This window comes from Populus alba, chromosome 13 (assembly GCF_005239225.2).
Source record: "Populus alba chromosome 13, ASM523922v2, whole genome shotgun sequence".
Classification (NCBI taxonomy): Eukaryota; Viridiplantae; Streptophyta; class Magnoliopsida; order Malpighiales; family Salicaceae; genus Populus; species Populus alba.
In genome coordinates, this window is record NC_133296.1 from 15,781,486 (window position 1) to 15,800,676 (window position 19,191).

At 37.7% G+C, this 19,191-nt stretch overlaps 3 protein-coding genes and 1 pseudogene across 3 annotated transcripts; all 4 read right to left on the reverse strand.

Moving 5' to 3' along the window:
* Positions 1–179: 179 nt before the first annotated feature.
* Positions 180–1,918, reverse strand: LOC118039480 (putative F-box/FBD/LRR-repeat protein At4g03220). The gene is made up of 3 exons (XM_035046186.1): positions 881–1,918; positions 588–770; positions 180–497 (listed from the first exon to the last, which is right to left on the reverse strand). Exons 1-3 carry the CDS (start codon positions 1,916–1,918, stop codon positions 180–182), a joined length of 1,539 nt encoding a protein of 512 aa, XP_034902077.1.
* Positions 1,919–5,140: 3,222 nt separating this feature from the next.
* Positions 5,141–6,209, reverse strand: LOC118039507 (fasciclin-like arabinogalactan protein 12). The gene has a single exon (XM_035046210.2). The coding sequence runs from the start codon at positions 6,106–6,108 to the stop codon at positions 5,299–5,301; it is 810 nt and encodes a 269-aa protein (XP_034902101.1). The 5' UTR covers positions 6,109–6,209; the 3' UTR covers positions 5,141–5,298.
* A 2,520-nt stretch (positions 6,210–8,729) lies between these two features.
* LOC118039506 (fasciclin-like arabinogalactan protein 11) lies at positions 8,730–9,579 on the reverse strand (annotated as a pseudogene).
* Positions 9,580–11,581: 2,002 nt separating this feature from the next.
* On the reverse strand, positions 11,582–12,704 carry LOC118039505 (fasciclin-like arabinogalactan protein 12). Its single transcript, XM_035046209.2, has one exon. It carries the CDS (start codon positions 12,612–12,614, stop codon positions 11,820–11,822), a length of 795 nt encoding a protein of 264 aa, XP_034902100.1. The 5' UTR covers positions 12,615–12,704; the 3' UTR covers positions 11,582–11,819.
* Between the last annotated feature and the right edge of the window lie 6,487 nt (positions 12,705–19,191).

Sequence of the window (19,191 nt, forward strand, 5' to 3'; positions counted from 1 at the left end):
CAATATTTTGAAGCCTTTCCCAAACAACCTCAAGGTAGAAAAGATTCATGGAGTTAAGAATGTGAGAATTAAGTTATTATAACAAAAGTTTTACACAAGTACGGAAGGGAATAGCAAAAAATATTCATTGCACAGCACATTTTAGAAGAGTACAATTAACAGGAAAAAATAATTATACTCTATGAAGAGGACAGTAAGAATACAATTTTAGCATTAGAAGAAGCCCAAGAGAACCCCATTATTTGTGACCGAACTTTTTGTCGCCGAAGAGAATCCTTAAAGTTGCAATACTTTGATGTGCAAAGTGTCATTTCTTGCAAGTCCTTCCCATGCTTGAGCAAAAACTTTGCTAGGCTAACTTCGTTTTCACACTCTAAGAATCCATGTATCTTTACTACCTTGAGGTGGTCTAGGAAAGGCCTTAAAGCTTGGAGTTGGGATTCCCAATATTGCTCCTCTGCAGAGGTAGACAGGTCCCACAAGTCCCTATTCCATTGCTGAAAGAACAAAAATATGAAACCAAGCGAACGCTAAGTGTTCGTGTATATATAAGGCCGTAAATCAAAAGGAACATTTATGGTACTCACTCTTCTTTCAGTCTTGAAGTCATTGATGATCTTGAGGATGAGTGTGTGCAACGTGGGAGAGCTCCTGAATAGGAATGCTAATCCTGGTATATTATTTTTCTCGAAACCGGTATGCAACTCCAGAACCTTAAGGTTGTTAAATGGATGGAGAAGGTTTATAATATCACTCTTGTTTGATAGAATCTGCCAAAATAGTGAGAGTCTATTCTCATGCACTGAATAACATATTGCCGGAAAAATAAAAAAGATTGTGATAATTAAGCAATATTTCAGGCAGGGAGAAAGGCTTTTACCTCAACACATTGGCTATCAAGAGTTAAACTATGGACATGAGAGAGTCCAGATAAAAAATTGCACACACTCTGAAGCTTGTCCACGCTCAAATTTTCATGAAGTAGAGAGAAACCAACTGAGGCCTCATGCAGAGAGGTCAAGTTCACTAGAGAACTGCTAGCAGTAATAGAATTATATTCCCACGAAATGCTCCTGAGCCTTGGTGCATTGACCTTAAACCATGTCTTATCACTGTATGCATCAAAACAGCTTGCAACTCTTAAATTCTCCAATTTTGCAGAACAAATGTCCAAACTATGTAGCTGAAAACATTTCTCTATTGTTAAATCTTCAAGGGCTCGACAACAAACCTTGAGATGTTTCATCCCAAAACAAGCATCGAGATTAAGATTCTTTAGACAAGGAAAAGATGATTCTGTAAACAAGTCCAAGAGGGAGGATTGTTCATATAAAATGACAAGTGATAGTGACAATGTGTGGAGTAAAGGAAACCCAATAGTCATTACCGAAGATGGAAGCAATCTAAAACCGGGATACCGAGATCTCAGTTTGAGAACCCGCAAAGATTCACTCGTTATGACTCCTCGAGGGAAATTGAAGTAGTCACCGGTGGCGACTTCCACATCAAGTTCTTGCACATTACACCTAATTGCTCTTCGGATCAAACCATTTAGATGGGAGAAACTCAAATGTGCACGAAAGCGAAGGGCTCTTAGATCAGAATGCTTGTCACGGAGAGCTAGAACATTCGCGATGAAGTCCATCGATGACCACCATCTTTTCGATTTAAACTTTGGTGTAGAACAAATGGCCTTACTAGGGTTCATTGTGGTGAAATCAAGGTCAGGAAACGAGGACCAGAGAGATCTCCATCTTTGAGATAAGACACTGGTTTGAGCAATGGATTTAAGGGGAAGAAGCAAGAGAATGTGATGGAGGATAGCATCAGGGAGATCGCTGATCCTGTCAATGTCATTATCACCTTCATTATTTGATGCTAACCACAACTTTTTTCTCTTGGTGGATCTTGTTTCCATTACCATGATGGTGATAGTTGTGTTGAATATATCTCTCTGTATTGTAAGCTGCTATCGATTTAGATTAGGGTTTGAAAGTTTCGAAAGTGTGAAGTAAGATGATGAAAGAGTGCTTGAGTTTGTTTCCACTTTCCTTCAACTTTTAATTTCTTTTTTTATTATTATTTTTTGAATAATTCACGTTTGAGTTTGAAAGTTTCAAACGAGTGAAGTTAGGAATTTTTTAGCAGATTTCTTGGCAAAGCTTGCGTCTAGGTTTGACATCTCCAAGCAAGTGTGGAAGTCTCTCCCTTTCGGGATCTCTCATCTTTCTTGTTAGCTAACTCCATGGATTTTGTTTTTTCGTGAGGCCCAACAGGCCTTAATTATAATATAAGATAGAATTTTTTTTATTTTTTTTTTGTGATCAAAATGTTATTTATTTAAAATTTAAAATTAATTTTTATTTTTGAATGTTTTGATATGATAACATTAAAAATAAATTTTTAAAAAATAAAAAATATATATTATTTTAATATATTTTCAGAATAAAAACATTTTAAAATACATTTATTATATTTTCAAATAAATATTTTATTTTCCGAGTTCAATTACCCAAATGCATTCTTTACACAGGAGCCCATTACATTTGTAATTATTTTTTTATAAGATTGAAAGATGTAATGGATCAATTTCTTTTACCCAAACTTGAAATAACTCCTTGAATACAAGATCATTTTGACTTAGAACATCAAATGAAAATAATTGTTGTGGTTGCAAGTTGCAGCATAGAAAAGATGTTCTGCCACATGTTATAACCTTCTCGTTTTTTTTTTCTTTTATTTACTTTGAGTTTGCATGGATTGGCATTGCCATTGATGCATTGGTCTGCGCTGTAGTGATAAATGGTCAAAACATTGAGGCCTGAGAAATTGGAAGGTATACATATTTGGTTCTATCCAACCACATCTAATAATTCTTTAAGAGAAAATTAAATGCATAAACTGCTCAAATAATGTTGTACGGGAAACGTTGTTCTTTTTTTGGATAAACCAAGATCACGTTACTAAGACACAAAAATGGAAGCCGGAGGAGAGAAAAAAATGATAGCAGCACTGCCAAGGAGCATCGACATGAACGACACAAACAGAAGTAAAGAGCCCCAAAAATTAAACGAGGCAAAAACAAAATCCAGAATCGAAGTTTGAAGAGAAATCTAAAACTGAAGATTTAAGAGAACAAATTGAAACAGAAGAGAGCATCTCGCAGCAGAAAACCAAAGAACACAAGCCACCTATATCTCATAATTTTGGCTGCGGATGATTGGTTTAGCTAACATGTTTCTCCCTTTTCACATCCCAAATCCTGAAGTGTTCTCCATCTCCTGAAAAATAAACAGTGAGCAAGACCATTAATAGATGAAAAATGGAGAAATGACGGAAATATTGTTATTACAGAAAACAATTAGAAAACATCGCACAACTCTGTAGACATAATTTTGTGCACTTGAAAAAAATCCCTTTAGATTGAGGCCTTTATTTATTGGTTGGTTTTTATTAACAGAATCTTGCATTTATGACAAGATATCTGATGGGATTTTGTATTTATGACAAGATATCTTGAATATCTCATTCCAAGTGTCAACTTTTCTTTGGCCAAGAAATATATGAAAGTTCATTTATTTTCCATGTCATTTATTTCAATTTTATTTTATCCTTTCTTTTAAAGAATAAAATAACACATGGTAAAATTTGATTGGTAGAAAATTTATGTTTCTACAAACTCATACAACTATCTTCCTTAAGTTGAACTGGAAAATGGAGAAAATGTTTGTTTCAATCAAACCAGATAAGTCTTTGAAATCACACTTCCACATCCTAAAATTAATCATCTCCAGTGATAAAAGATTTGGCCAGCTAATCTAAAGCGATCCATTATTGTGACAAAACTCTTTAAGCTTTGAAGAAATTAGAAATCTTGACATGCATCCTTTATTCCACCACATTTATCAATCGACAAGCATTCCAAATTCAGACAAAGAGTAATCAAATCGCGCACCAAGCTATTCAGTAGCAAACTTGCTTGTTCAAGAAACGATAGCTAATTAAGGAACTTGGACCCTAATAAGGAGGCAAAACTATAATTCTACATAAATTTAAACAACAATTATTTTTAAGCTCCGAAATTTTAACATCCCCATCTCTAAGAAAAAAGAAAGACAACCAACTATCTGCAAAATAGTAAATATCAAGCTGAGTTCTTTTAAATGGTTCTGAATGGTGTAAAGAATCCGTAATGCTGTGTACTGTAGTCGTAACTGAGTTGGAGGTAGAATTTAGTGAGAGGAGAGGAAAGGGACCGGTGAAGGAGGGTTTTGTTGATGAATTTGGAGGAGAAGAGCATGAGGGAATTTAAGGGAAGGAAGTTTGGACCAGAGGTTATGCCATTTGTGGGATATTAAGGAGGTTTGCATGGGTTGTTTAGGGTTTGAGTGGTGGTGGTTTGCTTTCCTTGTTTAAATGACCAAACTTGCAAAACACAAAAAAAAGTATTAAGGAACATAATGCTTGTACAATGTGAATATCAGAGTCTTTTTCACTCATTTTTTTTTTCAAGATTTAAAACCTTAAAATAAACTTATAAATACATTAACAAATTAAAAATTAAATAAAATAAATTGAGTCTTATTGGTCACCTAGGTGATCAACGAAGTCTCCACCAGCGGTCACCTCATAGTGGTGACCTGACTTTGTGGGTTGCTTGGCCAACAATCCAATCTCATGGGTTGCCCATCCAGCAACCAATTCATTTTTCTCTATTTTTTATGTTTAGTTGATCTCATCTTTTTAAAACAAATAAAGCTATATGGCACATGCTTTTATGAACTATTTTATGAGTTACTATTTGATAATTTTATGTGTAACATTTTATTTATCTTGCACACACAAGGTTTACATGATAGATATTGTATTCTATCACCAATAGTTACATTTTTGCTATGCATAATTGCTGCATGAAACAGGGGAGCACAGCAATTAGAGGGAACAAAAAAAACATAAGAAACCAGCTTCTCCAAGCTAAACATTTTTTATATTAAGCTCCAAAGAGCTGGAATCAATCTTCAGCTATAAAGTAATACTTTGACGCAACATAGAGAAATAAATTTGGAGGTTAAATTGTTTCGGTTAGAAAAAAAATGAAATTTGACCGATCAAGTATATATATTGCAATTTGAACAAGAAATTAAACAAAATCTCAAAATTCCATCTTAACCACAGGCTCAAATCATACAACCTGGATTCAAAGCAAGATCAGAATTATTCAAATTTCAACAGGAATCGAAAGTCAACAAAATCATAAAACAAAACCGGAACCAAGCCCAACATATCTCCTCTCAAGTTTCAAAACCCTTCTACATGACAAGCAAACATTGCAGCAGCAACTATAACGAGTGATCCAACCACATTATTATGCATAAACGTAACTGCGCTAGATATATCCACTGGAGCTACGGGACTCTCAACATTAGCTGCAGGAACTGCCTTAGTAGGCTTTTCTGGAGCGGGGGCTGCTGGAGCTGGAGCTGGGGCCTTAGAAGCAAAAATGTCCTTGGGAAGCAGCACCTTCTCAATCTTATAAATGGCTAGCTGGTTGTCCGTGTATACCGTGCCAGATAAACTTGTATTGGTAAGTCCTGTGGTTATGTTCACCGAGTTTGGATAACTTGTGACGTTAAGTGGTAACCTGCTACCTGTTCCAGCCCATGTTCCAAGAGGATTGCTTACAGTCTGAAACTGGGAAGTGGAAAGGAATGTTGGAACCACGTGGAACTTCACCAACTCAGACTTGTCACCATCACTTAGAGTATTGAGAGTTCCTGATTTGAGTTCCGAAAAGGCACCATCTGTCGGTGCAAAGATGGTTACACCAGAGCTTGAATCATTGAGCGCGGAGAACAAGTGGTTTTCCTCTTGGGTGGATCTCAAAAGGCGGATAAAGATCGTGAAGTGGCCAGCCTTCTCAAGTATTTTGGTGACGTTGGTGATTCCGTGTGGTGCAGCAGCCTGTGTTGGGGTTGCGACTGGAGGTTGTGCTACGACTACTGCTGGTGCCTGTGCTGGGGCTGCTGTTTGTGACTGGGCAAAGGTATTGATATAACAAAGGGAAAGAAGGAGCATTGAAAATGAGAAGATTGAGTACTGTTGCTTCATCTTTAAGTTTCCACGCTATAATGCTAGAGATAATGCGCAAAAATGCTAGCGCAAATTGAGCTCGATCTTAGTTGGAAGTGTTTGATGTCTGAAGAAGAGACAGAGTGAGCTTTTATAGAAGTAGACAGAGGATCAAGCTAGGTGCAAGGTACGAGTTTAGTTATACAACTTGGTTGCTAGTACCTATCTTGCTCTGAAAGGTGGAGGGTCATCAATGGATGGGTTTTTTAACAATGCTGCAGCAACTACTTGGCTTGGAAAAGAAGGAAAAAATTTCTAAAAGCAGATTCTCAGTGGTGTGACAGTAAATAAAGATATCCATGATTGTCGAAATTATATTTTAGAATCATCACTGTCAGAACATTGAAAGATACTTCTTAACTTTAAAAAAAAAAAAAAAAATTCCTGTCATGGCAGAAGATTTGGACAAGTAATCTTAACGGAACCATCTTTCTATATCTAAAACAGCTATGGCGCTTTCAGCTTAATAGAATGAATCTTTACTTCCTTGAATCCATGACAGACATCGATAGACTAACTTTCCAAAATTACACAGAAATCAAATCTCAACTAGACCATCACTTAAAACAACATAATCAAGCATCACCTACCTTATGTACTTGATTTGATGTTCGTGGCAAGCCTTCTTTCAAGGTTTATGCAATCTCCAGGGGAGATGCATTTGAGGGCAGCAAATACGTCCTAATACATGTTAGGGGAACACTGATTTTGGAGTATGGTTTGAAGCTACTGCAGATACAGAATTGACAGCCTACACAGATGGTGATTGGCTCGTTCAGTTGATGATATGTACAGCACAACATGTTATGAGTTCAATTTCGGTTCAGGTGCTTTTTATTGGATGACCAACAAGCAAAAGCAATGGCACAAACCAATGCAGAAGCAGAGTACATAGCTGCAGCAGAAAAATCATACAAGACATGTCAAAACCAAACATATCTAAGTGAAGTTCCATTTAGTTCATCATGTATACAAAGCTAATGAGGCGACCTTAATCTACTGTGAAACAGAAAATCAACTTGAAGATGTATTCGTAAAAGCTCTTTCTCAAGCCAGATTTGAATTTCTCAGGAACAAGCTTGGATTATCAAGAAGTCGTCTCAAGGAGGAATGTCATACCAATTTTGATACTTTTGCTACATACTTGGTGCATGTTCTGTAGCAATCTACTGATATTTTGTAAAAAGTATTGCTGAAGTAAACCTGCTGAAAATCATGTCAGGGCAGGTCCCAGTAGTCAAGGGGTGGTGTTGTGATCCTTGGATGGCATTAGGTGGAGTTTTTCTCGAAAGAAAGTTATAGTAATCAAGTACTTCTGCGGATATATAAATGATAATGTCAGATGTGGTGGAGCGAAAAAACAAACCGGTTTACAAAATCAGCAAAGCACTATCAGTCTTGCTATCTGTAATTTCTCTGCTGCAAACATTCTTGTTGGTCACAAAACCAGCAGTTTTGAAATTGGAAAGAACCTGAACCTGATGTTGGCTTAAACTGGAGAAAGATTCATTCAGATTAAACTTTAAAGGCTCCATTGTAAGGGCAATGTGCAGGTTATTTCACATACAGATTGGCAAAACTTCAAAGTAAATTAGCTGTACCATTGCAGATCCAACTTCGAGCAATCATTTTGGCAACTCAAAATCCTTGAGATTGCTGAGAGAACTTCCAAAAATAAACACCACTCAATGCAAGCATCTGCGTATAAACAAACTTTCATGAAAAGCTGTCATTAAGAACAAAATAAGTATTATCCTACACTTGCACAAGCAATGTCATCTGCATATAATAAGACAAATAGCTCACTAGTTATACAAAATTCACAACGAAATATCTGTTTTCACCGTTGTTCTACTGCATGTATGAATTAATGTGTAGCACTAACTTTTCTCTAGCTTCAAAGCATCAATACTTCAAGAAGAAGGAACGAAAAGAAAAGGATTATCTTAATCCTGCAGGGCAGAGCAGTAAGGTGCTTCGCATGAGCAAGTAACCCAGAACATAATCTCCAATGCTTAATATGGTCTTTTCTGTCCAAGAATGAATACTTGTTTCAATAAAACCTGATAAATCCTTGAAATACTACCTACCTCAAATTGAATCATCTAACCTCAACCTCAAGTGATGCATTCTTTTTAGTGAAGGAACTAAGCTTTAGCTCCTGAAACTTTAAAGAACAGAACTTTACATTCTTCATTCCTTACAACCTTCAACAGATAATCTTTCCAAATATACAAACACAGAAATCAAATCACCCTAAAACTTGAAGAAAACATTATTCAAGAAACACTGACCTCAGGGACTCAAACCCCAAAGAGGCAATGGTTTTATCTAACCAAAAGCTAGGAAATAAGTAGACGACACCAGGGTTACAGTGAGGGGAAAAAAATGAAATTTGACAGATCAAGTATAATATATTGCAACTTGAACAAGAAAATAAATAAAATCTCGAAATTCCATCTAAACCAACAAGCTCAAATCATACAAACTGGATTCAAAGCAAAAATCAGAATTATTCAAATTTCAACAGGACTTCCAAAGTCAACAAAAATCATTAAAACAAAAACCGGAACCAAGCCAACATATCTCTCTCTCAAGTTTCAAAACCCTTCTACATGACAAGCAAAACATTGCAGCAGCAACTATAACGAGTGATCCAACCACACTTATCATGCATATAACGTAACTGCGCTTGATATATCCACATGAAGCAATAGGACTCTCAGCAATTAGCTGCAGGAAGACTGCCTTAGTAGGCTTTTTCTGGTGCGGGTGCTTGCTGGAGCTGGAGCTGGGGCCTTCGAAGCAAAAATGTCCTTAGGAAGTAGCACCTTCTCAATCTTATAGAATAGCTAGCTGGTTTGTCCGTGTATACCGTGCCAGAATAAAGCTTGTATTGGTAAGTCCTGTGGTTTATGTTCACCGAGTTTGGATAACTTGTGACGTTAAGTGGTAAACTCTGCTACCTGTTCCAGCCCATGTTCCAAGAGGATTTGCTTACAGTCTGAAACTGGAAGTGGATAGGAATGTTGGAACCACGTGGAACTTCACCAAACTCAGACTTGTCACCATCGCTTAGAGTATTGAGAGTTCCTGATTTGAGTTCCGAAAAGGCACCATCTGTCGGTGCAAAGATGGGTTACAACCAGAGCTTGAATCATTGAGCGCGGAGAACAAGTGGTTTTTCCTCTTGGGGTGGATCTCAAAAGGCGGATAAAGATCGTGAAGTGGCCAGCCTTTCTCAAGTATTATTTTTTGTGAGCGTTGGTGATGCCGTGGTGTGGTGCACGCTGGCCCTGTGTTGGGGTTGCGACTGGCGGTTGTGCTAACGATTACTGCTGGTGGCCTGTGCTGGGGGCTGCTGTTTGGTGACTGGGCAAAGGTATTGATATAACAAATGGAGAAAGAAGGAGCATTGAAAATGAGAAGATGTGAGTGCTGTTGCTTCATCCTTAAGTTTTTTGGGGATTAAATATGCTCGAAACAATTCAAATATACTAATGCAAATTGATCTCAATCATAAAGTGTTTGATGTGTAAAGATGAGATATAGAGTGAGGTTTTTATAGTATGTGGACAGAGGATCAAGTTTAGGTAGCAAATATACAATTTTAGTTTACAACTAGGTTACTAGTACCTTATACTCACTCCAAAAGCTTTAGGGTCATCAATGGAGGGGAAATTTAACATACCTGCAGCCAACTACTTTGGCTTAGGAAAAGCAGGCTAAAAAAAAAAAAGGTTCTAAAAAAGTACATTTCAAGTGGCTGTGGACAACAAATAAGAGATGTCCATGATTGTCTGAATCATCACTAGCAGAACAGCTTGAGCAATATGCTTCTTAACATCAAAAACAATTCATCTACAATGACAGAAGATTTAGACAAGCTATCTAAACTGACCCCTGTATCGTAATAGTCAATCATTTGCTCTTTTAGCTTAAAAGAATGAATATTTACATCCTTGATCCTTGACAGACATTGATAGATCAACTAATTTTCTTAGATTCGCACGCTCAGAAATCAAATCTCACACCAGAGCCATCACTTAACACAACTTAATGAAGAAACACTTACCTTATGTACATGAGCCCGTAGAGATCATGCTATTGATAAAAGTGATTTTTGCAGCATGCAAACGCAAGTCTTGAAACTTTAAGATAGCCATTTCGAAGTAAAAGGAATTGTGCTCCTTTACATGATTTTGAATGGCATAATCTTCTTTTATTCATGGAGAGGATGAAAGAAAAGGCGGTGGAGGAGGGTTTAGTAGATGAACGCAGAGGAGGAAGGATGAGGGAGTTGAGGCAAGGGATTCTATACCAGAGCTCAAGCCATTTGTGGGATATTAAGTCTGTTTAGATTGCAGTCATGGTTGGAAGGACTGACCAGAGGATTTGGAGGAGGATCTCTTCTGGTAGGTTGTTCATTTACGCTTTGGGTGGGAACTGCTTGTGGTTGTTTTTTTCTTTGCCTTGCTGGCTGCTGCCGCTCTATTGAACTTAAATTGCCCACCAATACCATGATTGGATCATACTTCCACCAATACCATGATTTTCCTCCATAATGCAGCAAATCATAGAAGGGTCTTTCTGGCAGTCGTCTGTCACATTCAGTTTATGAAAATTGTGAAATAACTTCGACAATTTTACTGATTGGAATCCACTTCCTCAAGCTTAAAGTAACAATCCTATGCTCTCCAACACTCTCTTTTCTCTAATTATCAACACCAGCAGTTTTGAAACAGGAGAAAAGAGCTTAACCTGATGTGGGATTGCTTAAACTAGAGAAAAAATCATTCTGAGGAATCTTAAAAGGTTCATGTGTGAGAGCAATACAGCAGATTTGTTTACATTAAGTTCAGTAGAAGTTCAAGAGATAACCTAGTAAAGGTAGTTCTGTTTCAGAAGCCTGATTTCTTGATCATTAGCATTTTCTACTCTTTTGCATTATGTTCACCCTCGCATTCAAATGCTGTCAGCAGAACCATGTATAATCTTACAGATTTAAAAGAGGACAACATTTTGATTCCAACCACTTCAAAAACTTGTAATGAAATATCTGCTTTCACCATTGTCCTGCAACCTCTTTTTTCTTTCTCTCTACCCTCCCTAATGCATGTTTTGTCTCCCTAATCTCGTGATAGTTTTGCCCCATGCTCACCCTTATTAGCCGACACCCCCTGTCTCTGCATCAGAAAAAGTCTTCCTCGGAGAAAGTAATCCTATAAACCTTCCTCCAGATCCGGTGAGCTAATGTTCAATAAAAAAACATGGCAACAACTAGCAAGCAAAAACTACAACCTCTTAATATGACATCTCAGCCGAAAAATCTCCGAAACCTCCAAAAATCTCACTCCATCTACCTCCTCCGATAACTAGACTTCCAAGAAATAGAACCACCAAACAACTATTATCTGAGAAAAAGTTAGGGCATGATTCGATGACACCAGGGTGATCACAAAAAAACAACAAATGAAGTTTGACTAATCAAGTACATATATAGCAATTTGCTCAAAGAAATTAATAAAACCTCGAAACTCAATTTTAATCATAGCCTAAAATCATACAAACTGGATTCAAAGTAAAATCAGAATTATTCAACACGCCAAGCTTTCAATCCAACTCAGAAAAATTAGACGCTGCCGGACCCAACCCAGCTTATCCCATCTCGAGATTCAAACCCTTCTACATTATAAAGCAAAGATTGCAGCAGCAACTATACCAACTAATCCAACCACGTTATTACGCGTGAACATGACTGCGCTAGATATATCCACTGGAGCAACAGGACTCTCAACATTAGCTGCAGGAACTGCCTTCGTAGGCTTTTCCGGTGCGAGTGCTACTGGTGCTGGAGCTGGGGCCTTAGAAGCAAAAATGTCCTTGGGAAGTAGCACCTTCTCAATCTTATAAATGGCTAGCTGGTTGTCCGTGTATACCGTGCCAGATAAACTTGTATTGGTAAGTCCTGTGGTTATGTTCACCGAGTTTGGATAACTTGTGACGTTAAGTGGTAACCTGCTACCTGTTCCAGCCCATGTTCCAAGAGGATTACTTACAGTCTGAAACTGGGAAGTGGATAGGAATGTTGGAACCACGTGGAATTTCACCAACTCAGACTTGTCACCATCGCTTAGAGTATTGAGAGTTCCTGATTTGAGTTCCGAAAAGGCACCATCTGTCGGTGCAAAGATGGTTACACCAGAGCTTGAATCATTAAGCGCGGAGAACAAGTGGTTTTCCTCTTGGGTGGATCTCAAAAGGCGGATAAAGATCGTGAAGTGGCCAGCCTTCTCAAGGATTTTGGTGACGTTGGTGATGCCGTGTGGAGCAGCTGCCTGTGTTGGAGTTGCGGCTGGGGGTTGTGCTACGACTACTGCTGGTGCCTGTGCTGGGGCTGCTGCTGGTGACTGGGCAAAGGTATTGGTATAGTGGAGGAAAAGAAGGAAAACTGAAATGGAGGAGATTGAGTACTGTTGCTTCATCTTTAAGTTTCCAGGCTATTCTGCTAGAAACTATAAAAAAAATGCTTATGTAAATTGAGCTCGATCTTATTTAGAAGTGTTTGATATCTAAAGAAGAGACAGAGTGAGGTTTTATAGTAGTAGGCAGAAGATCAAGTTAGGTGCAATGTACAATTTTAGTTATACTACTACTAGGTTGCTATCTAGTACCTTATCTTGCTCCAAAAGGTGGAAGGTCAACAATGGAGAAGGAAATTTAACATTGCTGCTCCATCTGAATTATCAATGGCAGAACATTTGAGCATAAATGTTAACATCAAAACAAATAATCTGTAATGACAGAAGATTTGGACAACCAATCTCTCCTGACCCATCTCTATATCTAAAACTGTTAAAACTTGGGTCCTTAAAACATGTCGAAACTAAAACTCCATCAAAAAAAACTATTTTTTAACTCAAAAACTTAAGATTTAAAAAAATATATATATTGAGATTCGAACTCATAAGTGTTTTATCATTAAATTTTATGAAATAAAAATTTTAATTCTAAAAACTAAAATTATGAGTTGAAGCATCAATATATAATTTATATTAATAGGTATCATATTCAAATGCAGTTACAGGATTGTAAAAGTTACGCGGATCCAAGATAATTGCATTCTGATTTAAACCATACTTGTAAGAATTCGAAAATCACAATGAAAAATATATGTTTTCTGTTGAGATTTTTATCTCGTCAAATCAGGGATTGTATAGGTGTAAGATTTTATATTTGTTCCTTGAATTAGGAAAATTGATTCCTGTAATTAGTTTCCAGGTTTCCTTGTATATTTAGTTTCCTGTTTTTGATATAGGTTTGTATCCTATAAATTGTATCATTCCTATTCAATCAATACAATGAAGAAATACAATTCTGAAAGTAAATATGGTATCAGAGCATGGTTTGAAATATCACTGCCTCTGCAATTTTTTTTTTTTTTTTTTTTTACTCTTAAACCTCTGTCATTGATATAGGAACCCCTGCCTTACGTAATTATTATTTTCTTCCTTCTACCTACTATTATTTTCTTCCTTCCAGTGAATAAAGATGAGTGACAAAAATATTGAATCTTCTGGGATGAAATCAGTTCCTGTTATTGTTCAATCAGATGGTGTTTTGAATGCAGGAATCATTCTCACTGAATCAAACTATGATGTTTGGTCCCAACTGATGGAGATGCATATTGCTGAAAGGGAGAAACTCTTCTATATTCGTGGCAAGACGAAGCCACCAGCAGAGACAGAAGATGGATATGAAAAGTGGTATGCTGAAAATCAGAAAGTGAAGAGGTGGTTGTTGATGTCCATGACTCCAGAGATTATGAAGCGTTACCTACGCTTACCAACTGCCCACGAAATCTGGAGTTCTCTATCAAAGGCCTTCTATGATGGAAGTGATGAGTTGCAAGTTTTTGCCTTAAACCAAAAGGCCTTCACCGCCAAACAAAGTAGCAAATCTCTATCTGAATATTATGGAGAACTAACTGAGGTTTTCCGAGAATTGGACCACCGTGACAAAGTAGTCATGACAGATCCTGAAGACATTGTTGCATACCAAAAATCCATCGAGCGACTTAGGGTACACATCTTTCTTGCTGGATTGAATGGTGAATTTGAACAAGTTCGTGGGGAAATACTACGCAAGGAACCAGTTCCAGATTTAGAAGGATGCTATTTTTTGGTCCAACGAGAGGCAGTTCGTCATGCAACTTTGAAAGGAGAATCTGGAAATCCAGAAGCTTCTGCTATGGTGGCTAGACATCGATCTAATCAAAACTGGCAGAACCATCCTAAGACCAACAATGGCACCGACAAGTCTACCTATAAATGCACCCAATGCAATCAGACTGGTCATACCAAAAGTCGGTGTTTTAAACTTGTAGGGTATCCTGAATGGTGGAATCATAGTCGTGATACAAGGAAGAAGAATTCAAAAAGGCCCTCCACAGCAGCAATGGTAGAAACAAAAACTGAGGATGATGTTGCTGAAAAGGCCTCTGCACTGGTCTTAACTGCAAATAACGGTGGTAAGGTTTTAAATATTTCTACACCTGTTTTCAATAGTGCATGGATAATTGATTCTGGTGCTACAGATCATATGACATTTGATTCTAGACAGGTCTCAACTCTAAATTCATCCTTACAAAAATTTGTTTCTACTGCCAATGGTGCTTCGACCCCAGTTATTGGGAAGGATCCGTGACTCTCACTAGTACTTTGAAATTTAGACTCTGTTTTTAGTTGTTCCATCATTAGATTACACCTGTTATCAGTTTCTCAAATAACCAAAACTTTTATCTTGTGTTGTAATTTTTTTGGCCTGAATTTTGTGTGTTTAAGGACATTCGAACAAAGCAGACGATTGGGTATGGTATTAGGCAAGGGAAGCTGTATTACTTGGACCTGGTGCCAACGAGTTCAAGCGAGTTACGAAAAGCCTTAACAGTGGATGGCTCTGAGGGGGAGAAAAAAAAAAGTGAAATCTGGCTATGGCATCGGCGTTTAGGGCATGCTTCCTTTGGGTATCTAAAGAAATTATTTCCTAGTTTATTTGCAAAATTTGATATTTCTAGTTTCCATTGTGATGTCTGTGAACTAGCAAAAAGTCATCGTGCTTCCTTTCAGTTATGCTTGAATAAAAGTCCACTCCCTTTTATGGTTATACATTCTGATGTCTGGGGTCCATCCAAAGTTACTACTTTTGGTGGATCACGTTGGTTTGTTACTTTTATTGATGACTGTACCAGAATGACATGGTTATACTTAATGACATCCAAAGGTGAAGTGAATTTGTTATTTCAGAAGTTTCATAAAATGATTGAAACTCAATACAATGCACAGATTCAGGTTCTCCGCAGTGATAATGGAGGAGAATATCAGAGTTCTGAACTTCAGCAGTATTTGGAAACATACGGAATTATTAATCAAACTACTTGTTCCAATACACCTCAGCAGAACGGAGTTGCAGAGCGAAAAAATCGACACTTATTAGAGGTTGTTCGAGCTTCACTAATAGAAGCTCATATGCCTTTATCCTATTGGGGAGAAGCACTTAACTCTGCAGCATATTTAATCAATCGGGTGCCCTCTAGCCCTATTAATTTTCAGACACCATTCCAAGCTCTTAATGATGCAGTTGTAGCCCCAACAGTCCCGAATTTGCCTCCTCATATCTTTGGGTGTGTAGCATTTGTGCACCTTCACAAACATCAGTGCAACAAGTTGACTCCTCGAGCGTTACGATGTGTTTTTCTTGGATATGCTAATCATCAAAAGGGATACAGATGTTATCATCCTCCAACTCGGCGAATGTTTATCACAATGGATGTTGTTTTCAATGAGGACTCAATGTATTTTTCCCCTGAGCCTGAACTTCAAGGGGAGAACCAAAAGGAAATTCAGACTCTAGATTATGATGGTCTAAACTATACTCATAATTATGAGGAAAACGAATCTCTTGAATCTAGTAACTTGGATGTGGGCAACTTGGATCAAAGTGGTATAACCTTGGATTCAAGTGGTGACGTCTCACAAGCTGGACCAGTCAATCATGAAGTGGGTGAATTGGATTTAAGTGGTATGTCTTTAGATACAAGTGAGGATGAAAGTTTAGAAGCTGAAGACGTTGCTCCTTTATCCGAGTCAAACCCTTGTATAATACCAAACCAATCTTCTGCTGCGGATGTTCCTGGTATGGTTTCAGAACCATTTCTAAAACAATTACCACAGCGTCACACCAGAGGTATTCCTAAACCCACATATGAACCTGAACTTTCTAGCAAAATTAAATATCCCATGAGTCATTATGTGTCTAACCATCGGTTGTCAGAATCAAATATGTCATTTGTAAATCAATTATCTACTGTATCTATTCCTAACAGTGTGCAGGAAGCGTTAGTTGATCCCAGGTGGAAAGCAGCTATGAATGAGGAGATGAAATCCTTACAAAAAAATGAAACCTGGGAACTCGTTGATCCTCCACCAGAAAAAAAACCAGTTGGATGTCGATGGATTTACACTGTGAAGTACAAAGCTGATGGCACAATTGAACGCTTCAAAAGCAAGACTAGTGGCAAAAGGTTACACCCAAACCTATGGAATCGATTACACGGAGACGTTTGCACCTGTAGCTAAAATCAACACAGTTCGAGTCTTGTTATCTTTAGCTGCGAACTTGGATTGCCATTAACAACAATTTGATGTAAAGAATGCCTTTTTACATGGAGAATTGTCTGAAGAAGTTTATATGGATCTCCCACCGGGGTGCATGATATCAACAAGGCAGAGTCAGAAGGTGTGCAGATTAAAGAAATCGTTGTATGGGTTGAAACAATCTCCGAGAGCATGGTTTGGAAGGTTCACAAAGTCCATGATAGCTTTTGGCTATCATCAGAGCAATTCAGATCACACTTTGTTCTTGAAGAAACAACGGGGTAAGATCACTGCACTCATTATATATGTGGATGATATGGTGGTTCAAGGAAAATGATCTGAAGAAAGGAAGGCTCTACAAAATTACTTGTCCAATAGAATTTGAAATGAAAGATTTAGGTGATTTAAAATATTTTCTTGGGATAGAAAGTGTCCCTCGATCTAATAAAGGGATCTTTCTATCTCAAAGAAAATATGCCTAGATTTATTACAAGAGACTGGTATGTTAGCATGTCAGCCAGCTGAAACACCAGTGGAAGAAGGTCTGAAGTTATGTGTTGAGTCTAACCAGGTACCTACTGATAAGGGAAGATATCAAAGACTTGTTGGCAGATTAATGTACTTAGCGCACACACGACCGGATTTGGCATATGCATTGAGTATTGTTAGCCAGTTTATGCATAATCCTGGAGAACAACATATGAATGCACTAATGCGAATTTTGAGGTTTCTGAAGGCTGCTCCAGGAAAGGGGATTCACTAAGAATGCAGATTACCAAAGCATAGATACATATACTGATGCTGACTGGGCTGGAGCTATAGATGATAGGCGTTCTACTTCTGGTTACTTTACCTTTGTAGGAGGTAATCTTGTTACATGGAGAAGCAAGAAACAGAATGTTGTTGCTCGCTCTAGCGCAGAAGCTGAATTCAGAGGTATGGCCCTTGGACTTTGTGAAGCATTGTGGCTAAGACTTCTCTTACAAGACCTTGGTTACCAATCTACGCAACCAATTCAACTATATTGTGATAATAAAGCAGCATGTGATATTGCCCATAACCCAGTTCAACATGATCGTACAAAACATGTCGAGGTAGACAGATTCTTCATTAAAGAGAAATTGGATGGAAAAATTGTGGAGTTGCCTAAGATTCGATCTGAGGATCAATTGGCTGACATCCTCACCAAAGCAGTCTCAAATCGAGTGTTCTCAAAGCTTTTAGACAAGTTGGGCATGTGTGACATCTATGCACCAACTTGAGGGGAAGTGTTGAGATTTTATCTCGTAAAATCAGGGATTGTATAGGTGTAAGATTTTATATTTGTTCCTTGAATTAGGAAAATTGATTCCTGTAATTAGTTTCCAGGTTTCCTTGTATATTTAGTTTCCTGTTTTTGATATAGGTTTGTATCCTATAAATTGTATCATTCCTATTCAATCAATACAATGAAGAAATACAATTCTGAAAGTAAATAACCATTGTCCCACAACATGTATTAATTTGTATACTTTAATCTCCTGTGAAAAATTGAATAAACAGCTGTTAATTCACACTGACTTAATACTGACTGGAAACGTTAAGACTGCAACAACAACAACAAAGAATTAACTTATTCCGACAACATGGTACAGTAAGATGCTTTGGCATGAAATATTGCTTCAATGAAACATACAACTTCCCCACCTTAAATTGAACAGTCTCTAGTGATCCAAGATTTGGACACGGAATATCAGGCAATGCATCCTTGTTAGTGAAGGAACTAAGTTTTAGCTCTTTCAGATTTCAATAGCAATTTCTTACGTTCTTCATTTACCGACAACCTTCAAGAGATACGCTCTCCGAGCTCACACGCCCAGAAAACAAGTCACCCACAAAGTCATCTGGTAAAAAGCAATTTCCAAGAAACGTTGAGTCACTGACCTCAGGAAGTCAAGCCCCATGAAGGCGATACTCATTATTTTGTACTGAAAGTAATATTTAAGCCTCAAAATCTTACACATCCATTTCTTAGCATAAAGGAAGAGAAAAGTCTCCGAAGGAGAAATTGAAGTAAATTTCATGTACATTGCCCTTAATGGCAGAATCAATCCACCGGGGATAACAGAGCGAAGACAGAATTTGAAACGGGAAGAGGAAGGAGGGTATTATCAACAAATTCGATGCAAACGGGGAGGGAAATGCGGTGGGAGTAGTGAGAGGCATCATCATACTATTAATAAAGACTAGTAAACAGGAATTTGGATGCACTAGCTATAAGCTAGTCAGAAAAGATCAAGCATGATCAAATCTTTAAGGCTGAGCTTTTCAGGAAACAATTCTCAATGAATTATAATGTAGAAACTGTATTCTCTCAATCAAGTTTCGCATGAAATGCTGGGGGATTTGTCCAGAAAAGAGCAGTATG